Raw genomic sequence first — 16,220 nt, 5'->3', positions numbered from 1 at the left:
CCCGGGCGGAAGTGTCCCGGCAGCACCAGCTCCGCCCCGCCTCTTCCTGCCCCTTCTCCCAATGGGAGCCGGGGCGGGGCTCCCTGTCATGGCCGCCCCCGTGTTGCGGCCTTGATCGCCCGCGGTGCCCGCCGCCCATCTTCGCTGTCCTCGCCTGCCGCCTCCCGTTGGCCGCCATGGGCACCGTGCACGCACGGGTAAGCAGCGGGCAGGGGACGGGCCCACAGCGGGGCATTGCAGCGGCCGCGGGTCGTGCTCTCTGCGCCTCGACCTTCGGGACGGGCCCGGGCAGGGACAAGCCCCAGCCGCCCTTCCCCGCCGGGTGCAGCTCGGGTCGGGGATGGGACTGGCAGCAGGGTCTGGGCACCCTGCCGGGCCGTGCCTCAGGGCCTCCCTGCAGGCCCTTGCGGCGGCACCCCGGGCCCCCTGCCCAGCTCCTCTGTGGGCAGCCGGGCCCGTGACTGCCGTGCTGCCAGGGATGAGGGGAGGACATAGGGAAAGGGGTAAGGGGTAGGAGAAAGGAGAGAGTCCCCGTCGCTGCCACCGTCTCGGTGATCGGAAACTCCTTCCCTCCCCGGGTCTTCCCTTCCTCCCTGACGGCTGTCGGGGTTGACCTTGCCGCTGGGGTTGGCAAGAGCAAGGCTGCATGAATGAAAATATTAAAAGGAACAACCCCCCAAAACGAACTACGAAGGAGGAACTGTGCTACACGTGCAGCCCGTGCGGTGAGAGTGGAGGTGGGAGGTTTGCACTTCCCTGGTAAACTGCAGCATTCCTTACAGAAACATGTCTCACACATCCAGAGCAGTTGGAGGCCTTAGTGAGCAGATGCTTGAATCTCTATATAGCATTACTTTAAAAAGGAATATAAATATTCAAGTGTTGTGGTCAAACAAGAAGTAGTGGCTATAATGGTAACAGGAAAAAGTCTCTCTTAGTTGTCAGAAAATAATTTCAGATACAGATACATAGGTTCTGAAATACTTCAGGAAGGCAATGAACTGTCCATGCCTCAAGGCTTCCTTAGAGAAGCATCTCGGGATGTTCCAGATAAGCAGTCCACTCCTGAGCAGTCTGCTGTACGGAAAGGCGTAAGAGCTGTGTGAGACAGGGTATGGGAAAGTCAAGCTGTAAGAATACCACTGAAAAGGCTGGTGGTGCTGGACACTGTAAAGCAGAATCACAGGGCAAACGTCAAGTCCTTGTGCATTTGACTTTGAACTATTTGAACTATTTGAGTTTGAACTATTTTCCCCTTAAAGCAACCACAGGGCAAAAAATTGTGGATAATTCAGGTGTGATTAATGAGTGACTGACTTATTTGGGGGCTAAGAATATATGATTCCTCAAGAATCTAGCTAGACTAACACCTCTTCAAAAGCCTTTTGAAAACCAGCAGGTTTCTCTGTAGTTCTTAGTTAGACTGAGGAACAGCTGCTGGGAGCCGTTAGGGCTCTATAGTATCTCATTACCAAGCCTAATTTAATTTCTGTTTCAGTTTTTTTTCCTTGTATTCTTGGTTTTGTATCCATCCGTAGTATAAACTGATACACAATATTGTGTGGATGTGGAGTGTCTCATGCTTGCCTGAAAATTGCTGGGAGTGAGAGAGGATTCTGTCTTCGTTTAGCTGGATTCTGATATGTAACAGCAATTTCCTATTCCAGCAAAACAGCTATCCAGAAATAATGCGGCAAATACTGTATTAGTGACTTAAGACTAAAAGTAGATTTACTGAGTTATCCTGTCCTGACCTCTGCTTTTGCAGGTAACCCGCTATTCTCTCATGCTTGAATCTGTTATCTTCTGATAAGTGTTATTTTAGGACTCTTTAAGGTATAGGAAATGAAGCTCCACTATGCTGAAAAACATTAATTAAACTTTTCACCTCTAATTCATAAGGCCTGAAGTTCTTAAGCATTACTTGGAAGGTTATTTTTAAAAGAAACATTAAAATATAGATTTGTAGAAATATATTAAAGAGTAACAAAATGTAGACACCCTTTTTAAAAAGTTGTTCACATTTCTCTCCCTCTCAAAAACCCAAAATAAGTAATAACACTGATTTTTTTAGATTTTTTTATTTTAAGAAGGTAGAATTCAACTTTAGAACAGGAAGCATGTCTTAATAGTAAGGCGTGTTTTTTGGATGAGTGCAGAGTACGTTAGAGAAATGATTCAACATGGAAGCTATTCACAGCTTTCATTAAAAGATGTAGAAAGCAAGTAGGTAACAAGTGTGCTGGTAATTCCCCTCATTTTAGTACTTCCCTTTTGCTTTTTCCCTTAGAATCTGGTGAGCACAGTGTCAAGAACTGTATTTTTTTTCTTTTGCAAAAAGCATAATTCACAAATCAGTGTGCCGTATTAAATGCAGTTTTATGCTTTCAGAGTTTGGAGCCTCTTCCAATGGGTGGCCCAGACTTTGGTGCTTTGGGAGAGGAAGCTGAACTGGTTGAAGTTGAACCTGAGCCCAAGCAGGAAATTCTTGAAAACAAAGATGTAAGTACATGAAAAAGATCTGGATTTTTTCTCTTAAAATAAATGTCATGGCTCCTTGCTTGTTTTTCCCAAGTGAACTTTCTAAACTTTGGTGTTAGATGTGAAAGAATTAAATCTAGTACTGTGAGTTGAATCTGATGTTGTCTAGTTCCTGTGTTTTTTAACTCTTTTAACCTACCACAAGAGTTGCTAAATTCAGCTCTGAGCTAGTAGACCTGCCTCCAGATGCTGCTTTCCCCTCTCTTATAAGACATCACTGCCTGGGAGAAAACCAAGCAACTGTCCTTAATCTGCTAGAGTGTAGTATTAGCCAAGTTAGGGTAAAACACCACCACATGAATTATGTTGCTAAGCAAAACACTAACTTCAGCAGAGGATGGTAACATTTGGTTTTTTTAACATTTGACTTGTAAGATCATGTCTGTCTGCCCATTATATGTTTAGTCATGGCGGATGGCTGAGATACCATGCAATATTTTAGGTTTTATTAGGATTTTCCTTTCTCTTGTGGTATTCAGTCATCCTTTCTAGAAGCTGTGCAGTAACATCTGGATTATATTGAGGTCATTATGTATATATTCTGATAGGGTTTTCTTAAAGCAATTTGCAGTAATGCTAGGTGGCTCTCCTGCTGTTTTATTATGTGTGAACACATGAAGCATTTGCAGATTGTTGTTTGTTACACTTGCCCCTCTATTTCTAATACACTGTAGTAGTGAGTATGGCTAGTAGGTTTGTTTTTCTTTTTGCTTATGTGTGGCTGATACGAGAAATAGCTAACGACAACAAAATACAGGTTTTGTTTTACACGACTTAGTATCTCGATGTGATTTCTGCAGTGACTTATTTGTCCATACAACACTTACAACTAAAATCCCAGAAGCTACAATATGTTACTGTCTCTTCTGATATGACCAGTATCAGCTCTGGTATTAGAGCTCTGTTTTCTTTAATTTCTGAGTTAAGAGAACAACTTTCCGGAACACTGATTTCCGATAATGTAGGTCAACAGTAAGAACCTAAGAATCTTCAGGATTTTTCAGTTGGACAGTGATACTGTTTTGTGCACTGGTGATTCTGATACTGTTAGATGCAAATTCAGCACTTGTGTTTAAACATCTGTTCTGTTTAGGTGGTGGTTCAGCATGTGCACTTCGATGGACTTGGGAGGACCAAAGATGACATTATCATGTATGAAATCGCAGATGTTTTCAAGGCTAAAAATCTCATTGATGTAAGTACTGTAGTAACAGACCTACTGTTTAAAAATACAGAGTAAGATTTCCTTTTTCCTGCTTTGGGCTACTCCTTTCAAATACGAGGCAACTTTATCAAGTTTTGTGATGATTATGATCTTGTGATACGGAACCTAAACTTAAATATAAAAAACTGGCAGGTACTATATTTTCTGATGTATTCAGCTCAAAGATGTTTTGAGATGTCAAAGGGTACTCGCTAATTGGGTGGATGACACTTTCAGTTAACTTCTTTAAGGTAAGTTATTGTAGCTTGGCACAGATAACTGATGCCAGTCTCCACAATGAATCAAAGTGAGAGTTAGGCTGTATGCCCTTGCAATCATAAGTGGTGATTCTTTCTGGAGTATGGCTGGCAATTAGACCTGTAAATTGATCTAAATGTAAACAGATAAGATGTTTGAGGTGTTTGCCTAAAGCATAGGCCCCATAAATAGGTGTGTAAATTTTAACTACTGAAACTTAATTGAATAATAGGTTTAAATATTTAAAACAATTAGGAAGCAGACTTATCAAAAGGTAGTCAATGAGCTGAATGCACTGTGTTTTATTTATTTCTTTACAGACTGAAGTGTTAAAGTGTTTGTGATCCATTTTTGAAGGTGCATACTTGTGTTTCTATACAAAATCTGTGAATATTGTATGACTTATTTGCATTTTAACTTCTTTATCCTAGTTGGGTTTTGGTAGCCTGAAAGACTCAAATGGACCAGGGGATCTTTGGAGGTCCCTTCCAAACCAAAGTATTCTATGACTCTATGGTTCTGTGACTAAGCTACTTACTTAATCCTGTAGGTGATGAGGAAATCGCATGAAGCTCGTGAAAAGTTGCTTCGTCTAGGAATCTTTAGACAGGTGGATGTTCTGATTGATACCTGTCAAGGTATGTATTGCCTCCTTAATCCTCACTTTTTTAAATCATGCAAGTGTAGACCTATATATATATATGTATATATATATACGCACATGCATACCTATAATGTATATTTTCCTGTATAATAGGTTGGACTTTTCTGTGTAAAAAAATTACTCTCTCATATACCTTTATAAATTTTAGATGTACACATAGGTGTGCTATATATACAAGTGTATGTGTCTGTAGATATGTGTGTGTATATATAAATAGCACTTGTATACATGCAAAAGTGAGACTTTCCAGCACTATAATAATTACAGTACATATTCCTTCATACAAAGTATCAGAGGGACACTTGAAGAAAAGCTTGAAAATGTGTTTTGTACTTTCATGTATTACACATCACATAACTGATATTATATCAGCACATTCCTGGTGCTTGAGGAAATGCTAGTAATTGTATCAGTGCTTGTGATTAAAAACTGGCTTCTAGTATAGGTGGGACAGCTGAATGTGTGCAGGTTTCAAAGTAAGTCTCAGTTTGCATTTGTGGACTGGGGGTTGGTTTTCAAACTTGTTGCTGTTCTCTTCAGCAAAGGAAAGTTGTGTTATTGAGAAGGAAATGCAGAGCAGTCCCACTGGTGGCTGTCACATTTACTTCAAGTAGAATTAGGTGCCCTTGACAGCTGTGTTTTCAAACAGCTGCTGAAGCCACAGCCCTGAGGCTACTGGGCAGCCTCTGCTGTTCAGCACTTTACTACAGAATGCTGGGAGCTCTGCCCTAGTGATGATGTTCTTCTTGCTATGTCAGGACCACTTTAATTTCTGATTATTTTAATGTAAGAATTTATATACATCTTTTTTTTAGTGGGTAGGTAAAAAACAAATGTTACTGTTTCATAATTAAACTAATGTTTTGATAATTAAAGCTAGTCATGCTGCAGTTGAACCAAATTCTGCACTCATATTCAAAAGACATCTTTTTCTCAAGCGTTTTTTTTGTAATGTGGACTTACATTATCATTCAATTCAACCAGTTTTCAGATAATTCAAGGCCTCTTATGTCTGCGAGGTGTTATAGTAGCTTTTTGGACACAACATAGATTTCTTTGTTCTTTTATTTGTTTATGTAGGAGATGATGCCCTTCCAAATGGTTTAGATGTAACCTTTGAGGTAACAGAATTGAGGAGAGTAACCGGAAGCTATAACACTATGGTTGGCAACAATGAAGGCAGTATGGTATGGATTATTTCAAATAATTATTAATTCCTTTTGATATTCTTCTTTCTTGTTTCAAACCTAGCAAGGAATTTGGGGATCAAAGCCACATTATTTTCTTGATCCAGCTTTACTAAGGCTTTGCCAGACCTTTGTCTTTAAAGAGTCTTTGTATTAGTCAGGCTTTCATTAAGCAAAAGCCTATTTTGAGCTAAGGAAGAATGTTGTAGCTTCCAACTCAGTATGTTAATATTTTAATTCTTGAAATTAAGTAAATTGTTTTTTATAGTATTTAAGATGCTTTATCTAGTGGAGAGGTTCGTAAGGAGTTTGGCATCTTGTTTCTGTGGGATCTGCTTAGAGTGTTTTTCTTCTCAGTTGAAATGCTTTATATTTAACTTAGAAATTGTTCCTGGGTTTTACTATTTTACCCCAGTACCAGTTAGTCTGGGCTGCAAAATGCAAGGCTTTCCAGAACCATATAAATTGTGGAACTTGTTTCCATTTGATTCAGTTCAGGATGGATCAGATTAAAATCTTGTGTGAAAAACATTCATCAGCTGACACAAAAAGTAACAGCTGTACCGTTTTCTATTAATGTCTTGTTAACATAAGTGCTGGTGTTAAGTACATCATGCTCTCAGGTGCTCGTTCCTGCACCCTTTCTGTCTTACGTGCACAGTGCAGCTGTGCCTGGGGCTGGTAAATAAGCCAGATCAAGGGACTCATCCTTTTCTTCTTAGGGATATTTTTAACATGGATAAAATACTGCACAACTCGGGTGATGCTGTTTTGCAAGCCCAAGATGAATAGGAATTCAGTGAGTTGAGAGCTGCTTATGCAGTTCCTCTCCCAAGAGCAGTGTCCAGATATTGTGGTCTGAATGAAACCAGTAGGAAATCCGTGTTGGTTCTAGTGCCTTTGGAAACAGTCTTTAAGCTGCTTTGGTTTCTCTTTTTGTACTCAGCTTTTATTTGATTTTAATTTGTTGTGGAGAAGCAAAATGTTTGAATGATACAAAGGCATGATGCTGGTATTGGCAGCAGAGATTGTTCCCTTAAAAGTTGAATAGATTTTACATTTATTCTAATCCCTTAAATTCATCTGAAGCCTATCGGTCTAACATTTTGTACTAAAATTTCTGGTTAGTTGTATAATTGCATTGTAGCCATCATCACAAAGTTCAGGTGACTGATTTGTTTCCAATACCTGTTAAACAAAGGCAATCAGCATTTTATAGCTTTTTTACATACTTTTAAAGTAGAACACACAAGAACAGTCCTAGCACAGGTAGTGTCCATTCTTGGAGGAAACCTGCTCCGTCCTTTCTGCCAAAGGACCAAGAGCTGCCAAAGAAATTTGTGTCAGAACAGGCAAAAGTGTTTAGTTAGTTTCTGGAGAAATGTAATGCTAATGTCGTACTGCTATCAGGACTGATTGCAAAAGTATCTTGTTGCTCAAAACAAACATACAGGAAAGTGGCTCTGTATAAATAATTTTCCATTGGCTTATTCCTGTGGTTTCAGTGAACCCTACCTGATGATCAGCTAAAAGTCTGTACTTGTAGAGCAGCTGCTTACGCCGAAGATTTACTCTTCTGGGCTTTGAAACTAGCTGGGAGATGGTGCTCAAAATAATAGCTGTACTGATGGTACAGTGAGTATGCAGATTAAGTCAGCCGCTACTGGCCAGCAATAAAAATTGGATGATTAACTGTGACTTCTGCTATTGTGATGGCTTTTTCTAACACTACAAAGAGAAATCTAATTTAAAAGAAAAAACACATTCAGTTGCAACTGTATTGTCTTTCTCATTCTCATCATAGATATGGTTGTCTTCAGCATATGATTAAGATGCATGACTGCAAATTATATGAAATGTGAGGGTTGTTCTGTTTTGTTTTTAATTTTCCACAGGTACTTGGTCTCAAGTTCCCAAATCTCTTTGGTCGTGCAGAAAAGATAACCTTCCAGTTCTCCTATGGAACAAAGGAAACTTCGTATGGCCTGTCACTCTTCAAACCAAAGCCTGGAAACTTTGAAAGAAAGTAGGGGATACATTTTTGAATACCTTTTCTTTTAGTTGAAGGAATATAATACAGTAAGATCTTTCACTGAGTAATAATTAAATGGATATTCATTTCCTGAGGATCTGTTAATGTGGCAGAGCTGGTTTCTTAAGTTTATTTGAGAATTGAAAATTCCACCTACTTAGTTTCACTTTCAAACCTATCAATAATGTTGTGTTTCAGCTTTTCAGTTAACCTGTACAAAGTAACTGGGCAATTCCCTTGGAGCTCTCTTCGTGAAACTGATAGAGGGATGTCAACAGAATTCAATGTAAGTGTAGCACAAGGGTTTGTGGAACTCATGCTTCCTTTACATGTAATTCAATTCACAGCTGGCTTTTGCAAATATTTAGTTTAGTTTTTTAATGATTGAAACACTTGTGCATATGGCTAACTTGTCATTATTTGAAAGAGATCAACATTTTTTAAATGGTGGAGGTAATAAACCTTAGTCTTGTTAGAATTCAGTTTTATTTTGGCTGTATAAAAATACCAGTGAATTTTTCTCCAAGTTTTAAATCTTGAAAGTATCATTTCAGAGAGGTGGCTGGCTGCTTAGCCCACTATATCAGCCCAATTGGAGGTATTTCTCATTTGGGATGGAGCAAGTAATGTGCACCTACTGGGAGAAACTGTTGGCTGGTGCAGGAACTCACTGAAAATGGGTTGCTCTCTGATTCTAGCGATATGAAGAGAAAAAGCATACTTACGTATAAAACAACGTTCGTTAGAAAGATTTTTCAGGGAGATGTTTATTTCCAACTCTAACTATTCTATGATAATATGATTTTCATTTTGTAGCAGTTTTTCATGTCATACTCAATTTTTTATTTGTAGTTTCCAATCTGGAAGACCAATCACACACTGAAGTGGGAGGGTGTGTGGAGAGAGCTTGGCTGCCTTGCTAGAACAGCATCCTTTTCTGTTCGAGAAGAAAGTGGACACTCTCTTAAATCTTCTCTCTCTGTAAGGCTTTTTCCTGATATTTTTTTAAAACATGTTATTTTGAGTCATCCAATAGTTACAAATTACATCAAAGGAGCTTTTTGTCTTAGCAGGTTCTGTTTTACTTCAGACGTCTCTTGCTGTGTTTGGTCATTGACGCAGAATCATCCAGGAGGTCCGAAGAGAGAACATATTTTCATAGTTGACTGTTGCATAGGCCAGCTTGTTCTTTCTTCAGGGCCTCCCTCTGTCTCACCTGCTGTCTCTTTTTTACAGAATTGTCTTGTTTTTGTAAAGACAGGATCAATACATTTGCTCATCCTAGAGCTGCTGTGCCCTTTCTAAATAGTCTTTCCTATAGCAGTTTTTGGTCACTTGTCATCTTTAATTTGTATGTTATGAATTGTAGGAAATAAAGTATTTGCAGGTTACTGTCATAGGCTTGGTGATATACACTGGAACATTGTTCCTGCCAGGTTTGTTGTGTGTACCATGGCCAAAAGATATAAATGTGTACATTTAGTGTGGCCTCTAAATTCAGAACTAAATTAGTCTGTAGCTATATTGTTCCCAAGTCCATGGAGCTACACTAGCCTTAGCTGGAGCTGTGGTTATCTTCTGCTGTTTGCACAGTTTTTCAAATAAAATAATACAGTCACTCTGGGGTATTCAGCAGATATGAGAACCTGAAAATACTTTTTTGATTCTTTTCAGCATGCCATGGTAATTGATTCCCGGAACTCCTCAATCTTGCCAAGACGAGGTGCTTTGCTGAAAATTAATCAGGTAGTATTAAATCACATTATTATTGGATTTTATCTGTAAGTGTATTTGAATAAGTCTTCACCTAATTGATGTTCATGTTAAAAATGTCTACAAAGTTAAAATTAACCATAAATTGACCAGGAGTCAGTGATGACCAGTATTTGCTTTTATAATGTGTGCCTTTTAAAATCATGAAACTGTTTTTATGATGGCAGATTTTCAAAGTCATACACACGTATCATTTTAGCACAGAAAATGGTTTTCACTCTTGTTACTTTCAGAGCTTTTAGAAAAGCTGGCTTTTCTGGTGTATGAGTTGCAACTTCAGAAGCATTAGCTTCTGCAATGCTTTAGAAGCAGATTGCTTTGAAATGCCCCTGGAAGTAGAAGTACTACTGTTTCTGTAAGCATCGGGGAACTATTCTGTTCCTGAGTGAAAAAGGTGGTCATAATTCAGGGTTTTGTTAACATACCATTTGTTAGGTGCTGCCTCTAACACTGATTCAAGTCACTTGTTATTTTCAACTTGCATTGGTGTAATGCAATAGGCTTGCTGTTTCTTCAGTGCTGCCTTAGTGCATATGAAATCTTTTCAGGTCTAGGTAAATACAGGAAGAGTTCTGATTTTGAGTGTTGAATTTTCTAGCTCTGTTCTGTTTTGCCATCATTTACAAGAATGACTTAGCAAGCAATACCTTGGCTTAATATATGGAGGAGAAAAATGCTGTTCATTGTTCTAAGAGTCATGTATGGTTTTTTGTTGGTTCAAAATTCAGTTTTCTCTCCATACCAGTGTATTTGTATTTCTTGTACAGAAAGCACCACTTGTGCTGATGCAGACATGATGAACTTTTAGAAGGAAGAAACATGTAATATCCATTACAACTTTCATAAACTTATGTCTTTGCAGGAGTTGGCTGGCTATACAGGTGGAGATGTGAGCTTTCTAAAAGAGGATTTTGAATTTCAGTTGAATAAGCAACTTATCTGGGATTCGGTAATTGTTTTAAAGATATTTTAGTGATTGATCTGATTTAGTAAATGAAGTTATTAAGTCTGTGTCTTATGATGATTTTTTACCATGGATAAGATTGTGGAAGTGAAAGATGGATGGTGTAAATAAGTTGATTTGTTTCTTTGAAAGTGAAATACTCTTTGATTTTTAACCTGACATTCTGGCCATGTGCAGTCACTTGAGAAATGGGCATTTTGGAAAGAATGACTAGTCTGACAGTTAACAATGTGAACTGGTCTCCCTCCAGAAGTAATGTTGGGCATGTCTGTTCTTTGTGATCTTTATAAAGAGTGATTTTCCATAACCGATGACAGCCTTTGTTCTGTCTCTTTCACCTGGTTATGAATAGGAGAAAAGGCATTACATGATGAGTGTACTTCTAACCATCTCACATTTATTTGCTGAGCTTTAGCTGAGAAAGACAGTGTATTCCCCTATGAAGTAATTTAATGGCTTCATGGCTATGCAAAGAGGACTTGTTCTTACCCATGACTGCTAATGTGCCTACATTGTGAATGGAAGTGAAGTGTGTGTACATGTGGTGTACATAATTTTATATCACTCATTGTTCATGAGTGTAGATTTGGCATGCAGCTGCCTTTTGCATATGCAAAACTTTTTCAAGGTGTAGCGCTGCCTGAACGAAAGAGGGCAGTAGTGATCAAGAGTTCCCTGAAAATGCCATTGCTGCTGTTGATACCTACGGATACACTATGATCATCTGTTAGTTTTTATCAGACTTAGGGGAGCTCAGCCCGTTACAGAGAGATTAAATTTTACTAATACTGTTTTTAGGAAAATTAAGTAGCATGTATTAATAAACAACTTCTTATTCTCTCCAAAGGCTTTTTCAGCATCACTTTGGGGTGGAATGCTAGTACCTATTGGAGACAAGCCATCCAGTATAGCTGACAGGCAAGTTTTTAGATGGTTCTTAATTTCTTTCAACAGGTAACATAGAAAAACGTAGTAGAAGAGCAAAGCCATAGTAGTTCTGTTTCTGAGGAGAATAAGACATTTCTAGTTAGCTTTAATTGCATGTTAGTGCTCAAGCCATACCTGTTGGTTTTGCTTTTCATGTTGGAGTAGTATGTAGTAGCTCTGCTTGCCAATATTTATGGTTGCAAAATGATACTTATCATCTACAAAATTTTCTGTCAGGCATAGGTAACACTGTAGGTATCTTTAGCTGTAAAGCTGTATTGTAAGTGTTGGCTTTTTAGGCAGTTTTGCTTTCTTAACACCTGTGTTTAAAGATCTCTAGCAGAAGTCATTTAGACTTGAATTTGTTTACAATAAATACTAAATATTGAATGTCAACTTCACATATGATAGATCTTAACTATAGTATTTCTATCAAAATTATTACAACAGACAGAATCAGTATTCAGATTCTTATTCAGTGCTGGGGATGCTTCTGTTTTAATTTTTGTAACTGATGGAAGACTTATTTTTATTATTAATACTCCCATTTATTTTGAAAATTCTATCAAATGCATCAGAATTTAAATATAATTTCTTGTGTTTCTTTAAATACACTTTACTAAACCATTTACAGTTACCTGTAACTGTGAAAAGCAATGTAAGAATTTTGGCTAGATATTTTCAAAGACATGCTTTCAAGGGAAGCTTTAAATTGAATTTGACTGTATTCACTAGGTTTTACCTGGGTGGACCAACAAGCGTGCGTGGATTCAGTATGTACAGCATCGGACCCCAGAGTGAAGGTCTGACACGCTTAAATTCCACTCCTCTGACAATACTGTAAATATTAGTGTGTAACAAAGAGTCAGATGCTGGCCTTAAGCTTTGTATAGCTTAAAAATAATTGCTCCCATTCTGCATTTTGAATCTCAGCAGTGTTGTTATATTAGTTCACAATGGAATACAGCCCGGTAGTTCTTAGTAAGGCCATTAGCTAATTTTATAAATCAACTGTGTGTTCCAACTTGCACATTTCCAGTATGTCAATTTAATTGGTAGGCAACCTTCAAGCTGAAAAGTGTCCCAAAAGATGGTTATAGAAACATCCACATTAAATCTGTTTGCTACAGTCTATATTCAGGTAGCCTAGGGGAAAGGTAATCTGTTTTGAGAGCCAGGAACTTCCTCAGTTTTATTACCATTGACTTGCTGTTATCAGTGGATTCAGTATTCAGTATATTTTAAAGCTAATTGTTTAATTTTATCAATTTCCCATTTTTAGAACTATTGCAGGTATTTCAGTGGTGTTTCAGTGTTCAGGAGTAGTCTCTGATGAAACACAAGTGGGTGCATGTCTCAGACTGTCCTGGTGAGGGAGAGAAGAAAAAGGGCTTTTCACTTGGAAGGTTTAAAGAATTGTGTAGTGCTAATTTCTTTATTTGATAATGGTGAGGTTGGAGAGAGCTAGAAGAGAACAGCAAGAGTTGGAAAGGGTAGAAGTGTGACCTAAAACAACTTAAGGATGTGTTCTTGTACTTTAATAACTGGTTCTTTGAATATAACCTACAGTATATGCTTTTACTCTAACATTTTACCAAAACAGGTGATTACTTGGGAGGAGAAGCCTACTGGGCTGGAGGCTTGCATCTGTATACCCCTCTCCCTTTCCGGCCAGGCAGGGGAGGGTTTGGAGACCTTTTCCGAACACATTTCTTCCTTAATGCTGGAAACCTCTGCAATCTGAACTATGGTAAGTCTCAGTAGAACTATGTATAATTCTTCTATATATGTGAAAGCAAAAAAGAGAGCTTTTTGGTGTCTACACAGAAGCAGTTTGTTTACTGTGTATATTTTGGTGCCTGTAAAAAGCTACTGCTATTAGCTTGTATATTTGACAGATTGCCAGTAATTTTTTTAGCTCTTTGCATAAATTCAAGCACAGCTTGTACGGAAGAGAGCTGGAAGGATAACAGTAATATCTGTGAATAGTTGATGTTCTCAGACTAATGTAATTGATTAACACCTGCTATCACACACTGTTCTGGAGGGAGACTGGAAGATGATGTTCTAGTGGGATTCTAATGTTTCTTAGGATGAACTAAAATAAAAAGTGGTGGCATGAGTGTAGGTGAGGGTGCAGTAGCTGATGTGACTTTTTTTCCCTCTCCCATTCCCAACTTTTTTCAAGATGTATTTCAGTGTGTCAGTGTATGACTTTTCAATATCATTTTAATCAATTTGGGGGTATAGTGATATTTGATGACTGCCTCACTTGATGGAAGAGAAGCAGCATCTATGTGGGAGTGAGACACTTTATGCACAATTGAAGAGCAGGTTAACTGATTATAAGAGACCTACTAAAGACATTTAAGTCTTTTGTATTCACTTCCATATTCATGCAGATAGGTACCCTATAGTGGGAAATGAAGATCAACCAGCAATCCAACTAAAATCTTAGTAGTTTTGAGTCCAAGACAGTTGGAGTTCATGAGAGTTGTGGGTGGTAAATAAGTTTTGAGTCTGCAGGTGGTGCTCCTAAATAGTCTGGCTTTGAGCTCTGAAAATCCAATTAGCTGCTGACCACCTTGATTCGTGTTCTCCTGCTCTTTTGCTTTTAGGCGATGGTCCCAGAGCTCACCTGCAGAAGCTGGCAGAGTATATCCGATGGTCTTACGGTGCTGGAATAGTTCTCCGACTTGGAAACATCGCTAGATTAGAACTTAACTACTGTTTCCCCATGGGAGTACAGTCTGGTGACAGGTTTGTTTTTTACACCAAATCCTTTAATAGTAACTGTTTTTAAAGGTTACTGCACTTATATCTAGTTTTGTCAGAGAGACTTGCTGCCCTTTAATTTTGTTTATTCTGTGCCAGTTTAGAGATATTTCAACACTTGATTCTCTTCCTTCTGCTTGCTATATTCATACTGGTTTCACAGTGCTTCTTGATTGAAGACTCTGTTTCTCAGGTTTCAAAGATCACTGAAGGCAGCTGTTGAAATGTATGAATAGCTGTGCAGCAGGTTTTATTTTTTTTAATGGGAAATGATCACTCAAACAGATCACGGTATTTTCTTAAGTCTTCCGAAAACAAATGAGTGGATAAGTACCGAGTTTAATGTGTGCTTGAAAGATGAAAACAAGTTTAACTATAGATAAAGAGAAAGGGAGAAGAAATTAATTTGTTAGCGATGAATTATCCTTCATCAAGCTATAAGAAAGCTTCAGGGGGCCTGCTGTTACCTGTGAAAGCTATGTGAGAAACTGTATTTGTTACGGGAGTTGGATTATGGTTTTGCTTCTCATTCATATGAAATGTGAATTAATAACAGCAATTTGAAAATTACGGGCTTGATTTTGCAAATGTAAATGCTCCATATGATTAATGCAGTGGCAAAGCATTTACTTTAAAAAGCCTTTGTCAGCTAAAATTTGAATTATAACTTTCCAAAGATTTAAAACCTTGGAAATTTGGGGATAGGGAGAATTATTTTAACTTCATCAGTATCTTATATATCACTTACGTTGTTTATTACTTGTTTCTTTTCAGGATATGTGATGGTGTTCAGTTTGGAGCAGGAATCAGATTTCTATAATACAGAAACATTTTACATCAGTGTATGAAATTGTGCTCTCTAACTGAAATCAAGACTATAATACAGCTTGATACTTTTGAAAAACAGTACACATCTGAGTGATTTACCTCACACTCTACAAGAAACTGCATTAAAAAATTATGCTGTAAAGGTTCATTGTACTTCTGATTCTTATCAAAGATGGGAGAGTGTTTGTAGGATTCTAGCTACTTTAAGTTAAAGCTTTTAATTATTAGTTGTTACTTAAAATATTAAAAGATTTGTGTCAGGAATTGGTTGTTGGATACAGTTCACATGATTATAGTTGTCAGTGGTCTGCACACTCTTCACTCTTCCAGCCACAAGTCTCACAAGTGTTGGGAAAACCAAGTGTGAGTATGGCTAAAAGTGGAAGTTGAGGGGAAACAGTTTTTCTCTATCATCAACTTCTGTGAGCAAATGACCCTGAAAAAATTCTTGTTACTCATCAAAAAATATTTTACACAAGTAATGGTTGTGAGTGAACTTAAATGTTCTGATTTGAATATCTTAGAGTCATAGAATGATTTGGGTTTGAAGGGACCTTAAGGATCATCTAGTTAAACCATCTGCTATAGGCAGGGACACCTTCCCCTAGACCAGGTTGCTCAAAACCCCATCAAACCTGGACTTGAACACTGCCAAGGATGGGGCAGCCACAGCTTTTCTGGGCAACCTGTGTCAGTGCTTCAGCACCCTCACAGTAAAGAACTTCTTCCTAAAATCTAATCTAAATCTACCCTATTTCACTGTTGTAAATCATCTATATTTAAATGCCTTCTACAATCTGAATAGCATACTGTAAAATTTTAAGTTGGCTGTCTTGCACAGTAAATACTAAAATTCAAGGATGGCTTTGAAAGAGTCAGAGTTCTCAACTCTGCGGTGGTTTTGAGTGTTTTGATGCTCTCAGCAAAACCATTGATTTGGGTCTTTGGAACAAATACTTTTGAAGCAGTTGCACAAAGGGATGTATATACGTGTTCACATGATATTGCCTTCTTTGATTTTGTGTGAGGCATGCTGATCTACTGACTTCTTTAGTTGCTGATTACAC

General features: G+C 38.2%; 1 protein-coding gene across 1 annotated transcript; it reads left to right on the top strand.

The window, feature by feature from the left end:
* Window positions 1–75: 75 nt before the first annotated feature.
* On the top strand, window positions 76–15,295 carry SAMM50 (SAMM50 sorting and assembly machinery component). The gene is made up of 15 exons (XM_034063303.1): window positions 76–197; window positions 2,392–2,502; window positions 3,635–3,736; window positions 4,554–4,641; window positions 5,748–5,854; window positions 7,750–7,880; window positions 8,085–8,172; window positions 8,739–8,867; window positions 9,561–9,632; window positions 10,522–10,608; window positions 11,471–11,541; window positions 12,286–12,353; window positions 13,154–13,300; window positions 14,169–14,310; window positions 15,100–15,295. The coding sequence occupies exons 1-15, from the start codon at window positions 177–179 to the stop codon at window positions 15,143–15,145; spliced, it is 1,410 nt and encodes a 469-aa protein (XP_033919194.1). The 5' UTR covers window positions 76–176; the 3' UTR covers window positions 15,146–15,295.
* The last annotated feature ends 925 nt before the right edge of the window (window positions 15,296–16,220 follow it).

The sequence above is a fragment of the Melopsittacus undulatus genome, chromosome 5 (genome assembly GCF_012275295.1).
Source record: "Melopsittacus undulatus isolate bMelUnd1 chromosome 5, bMelUnd1.mat.Z, whole genome shotgun sequence".
Taxonomy (NCBI): domain Eukaryota; kingdom Metazoa; phylum Chordata; class Aves; order Psittaciformes; family Psittaculidae; genus Melopsittacus; species Melopsittacus undulatus.
The sequence above is the reverse complement of the archived record's forward strand: the minus strand, read 5'-3'. Positions and strand labels throughout refer to the sequence as shown.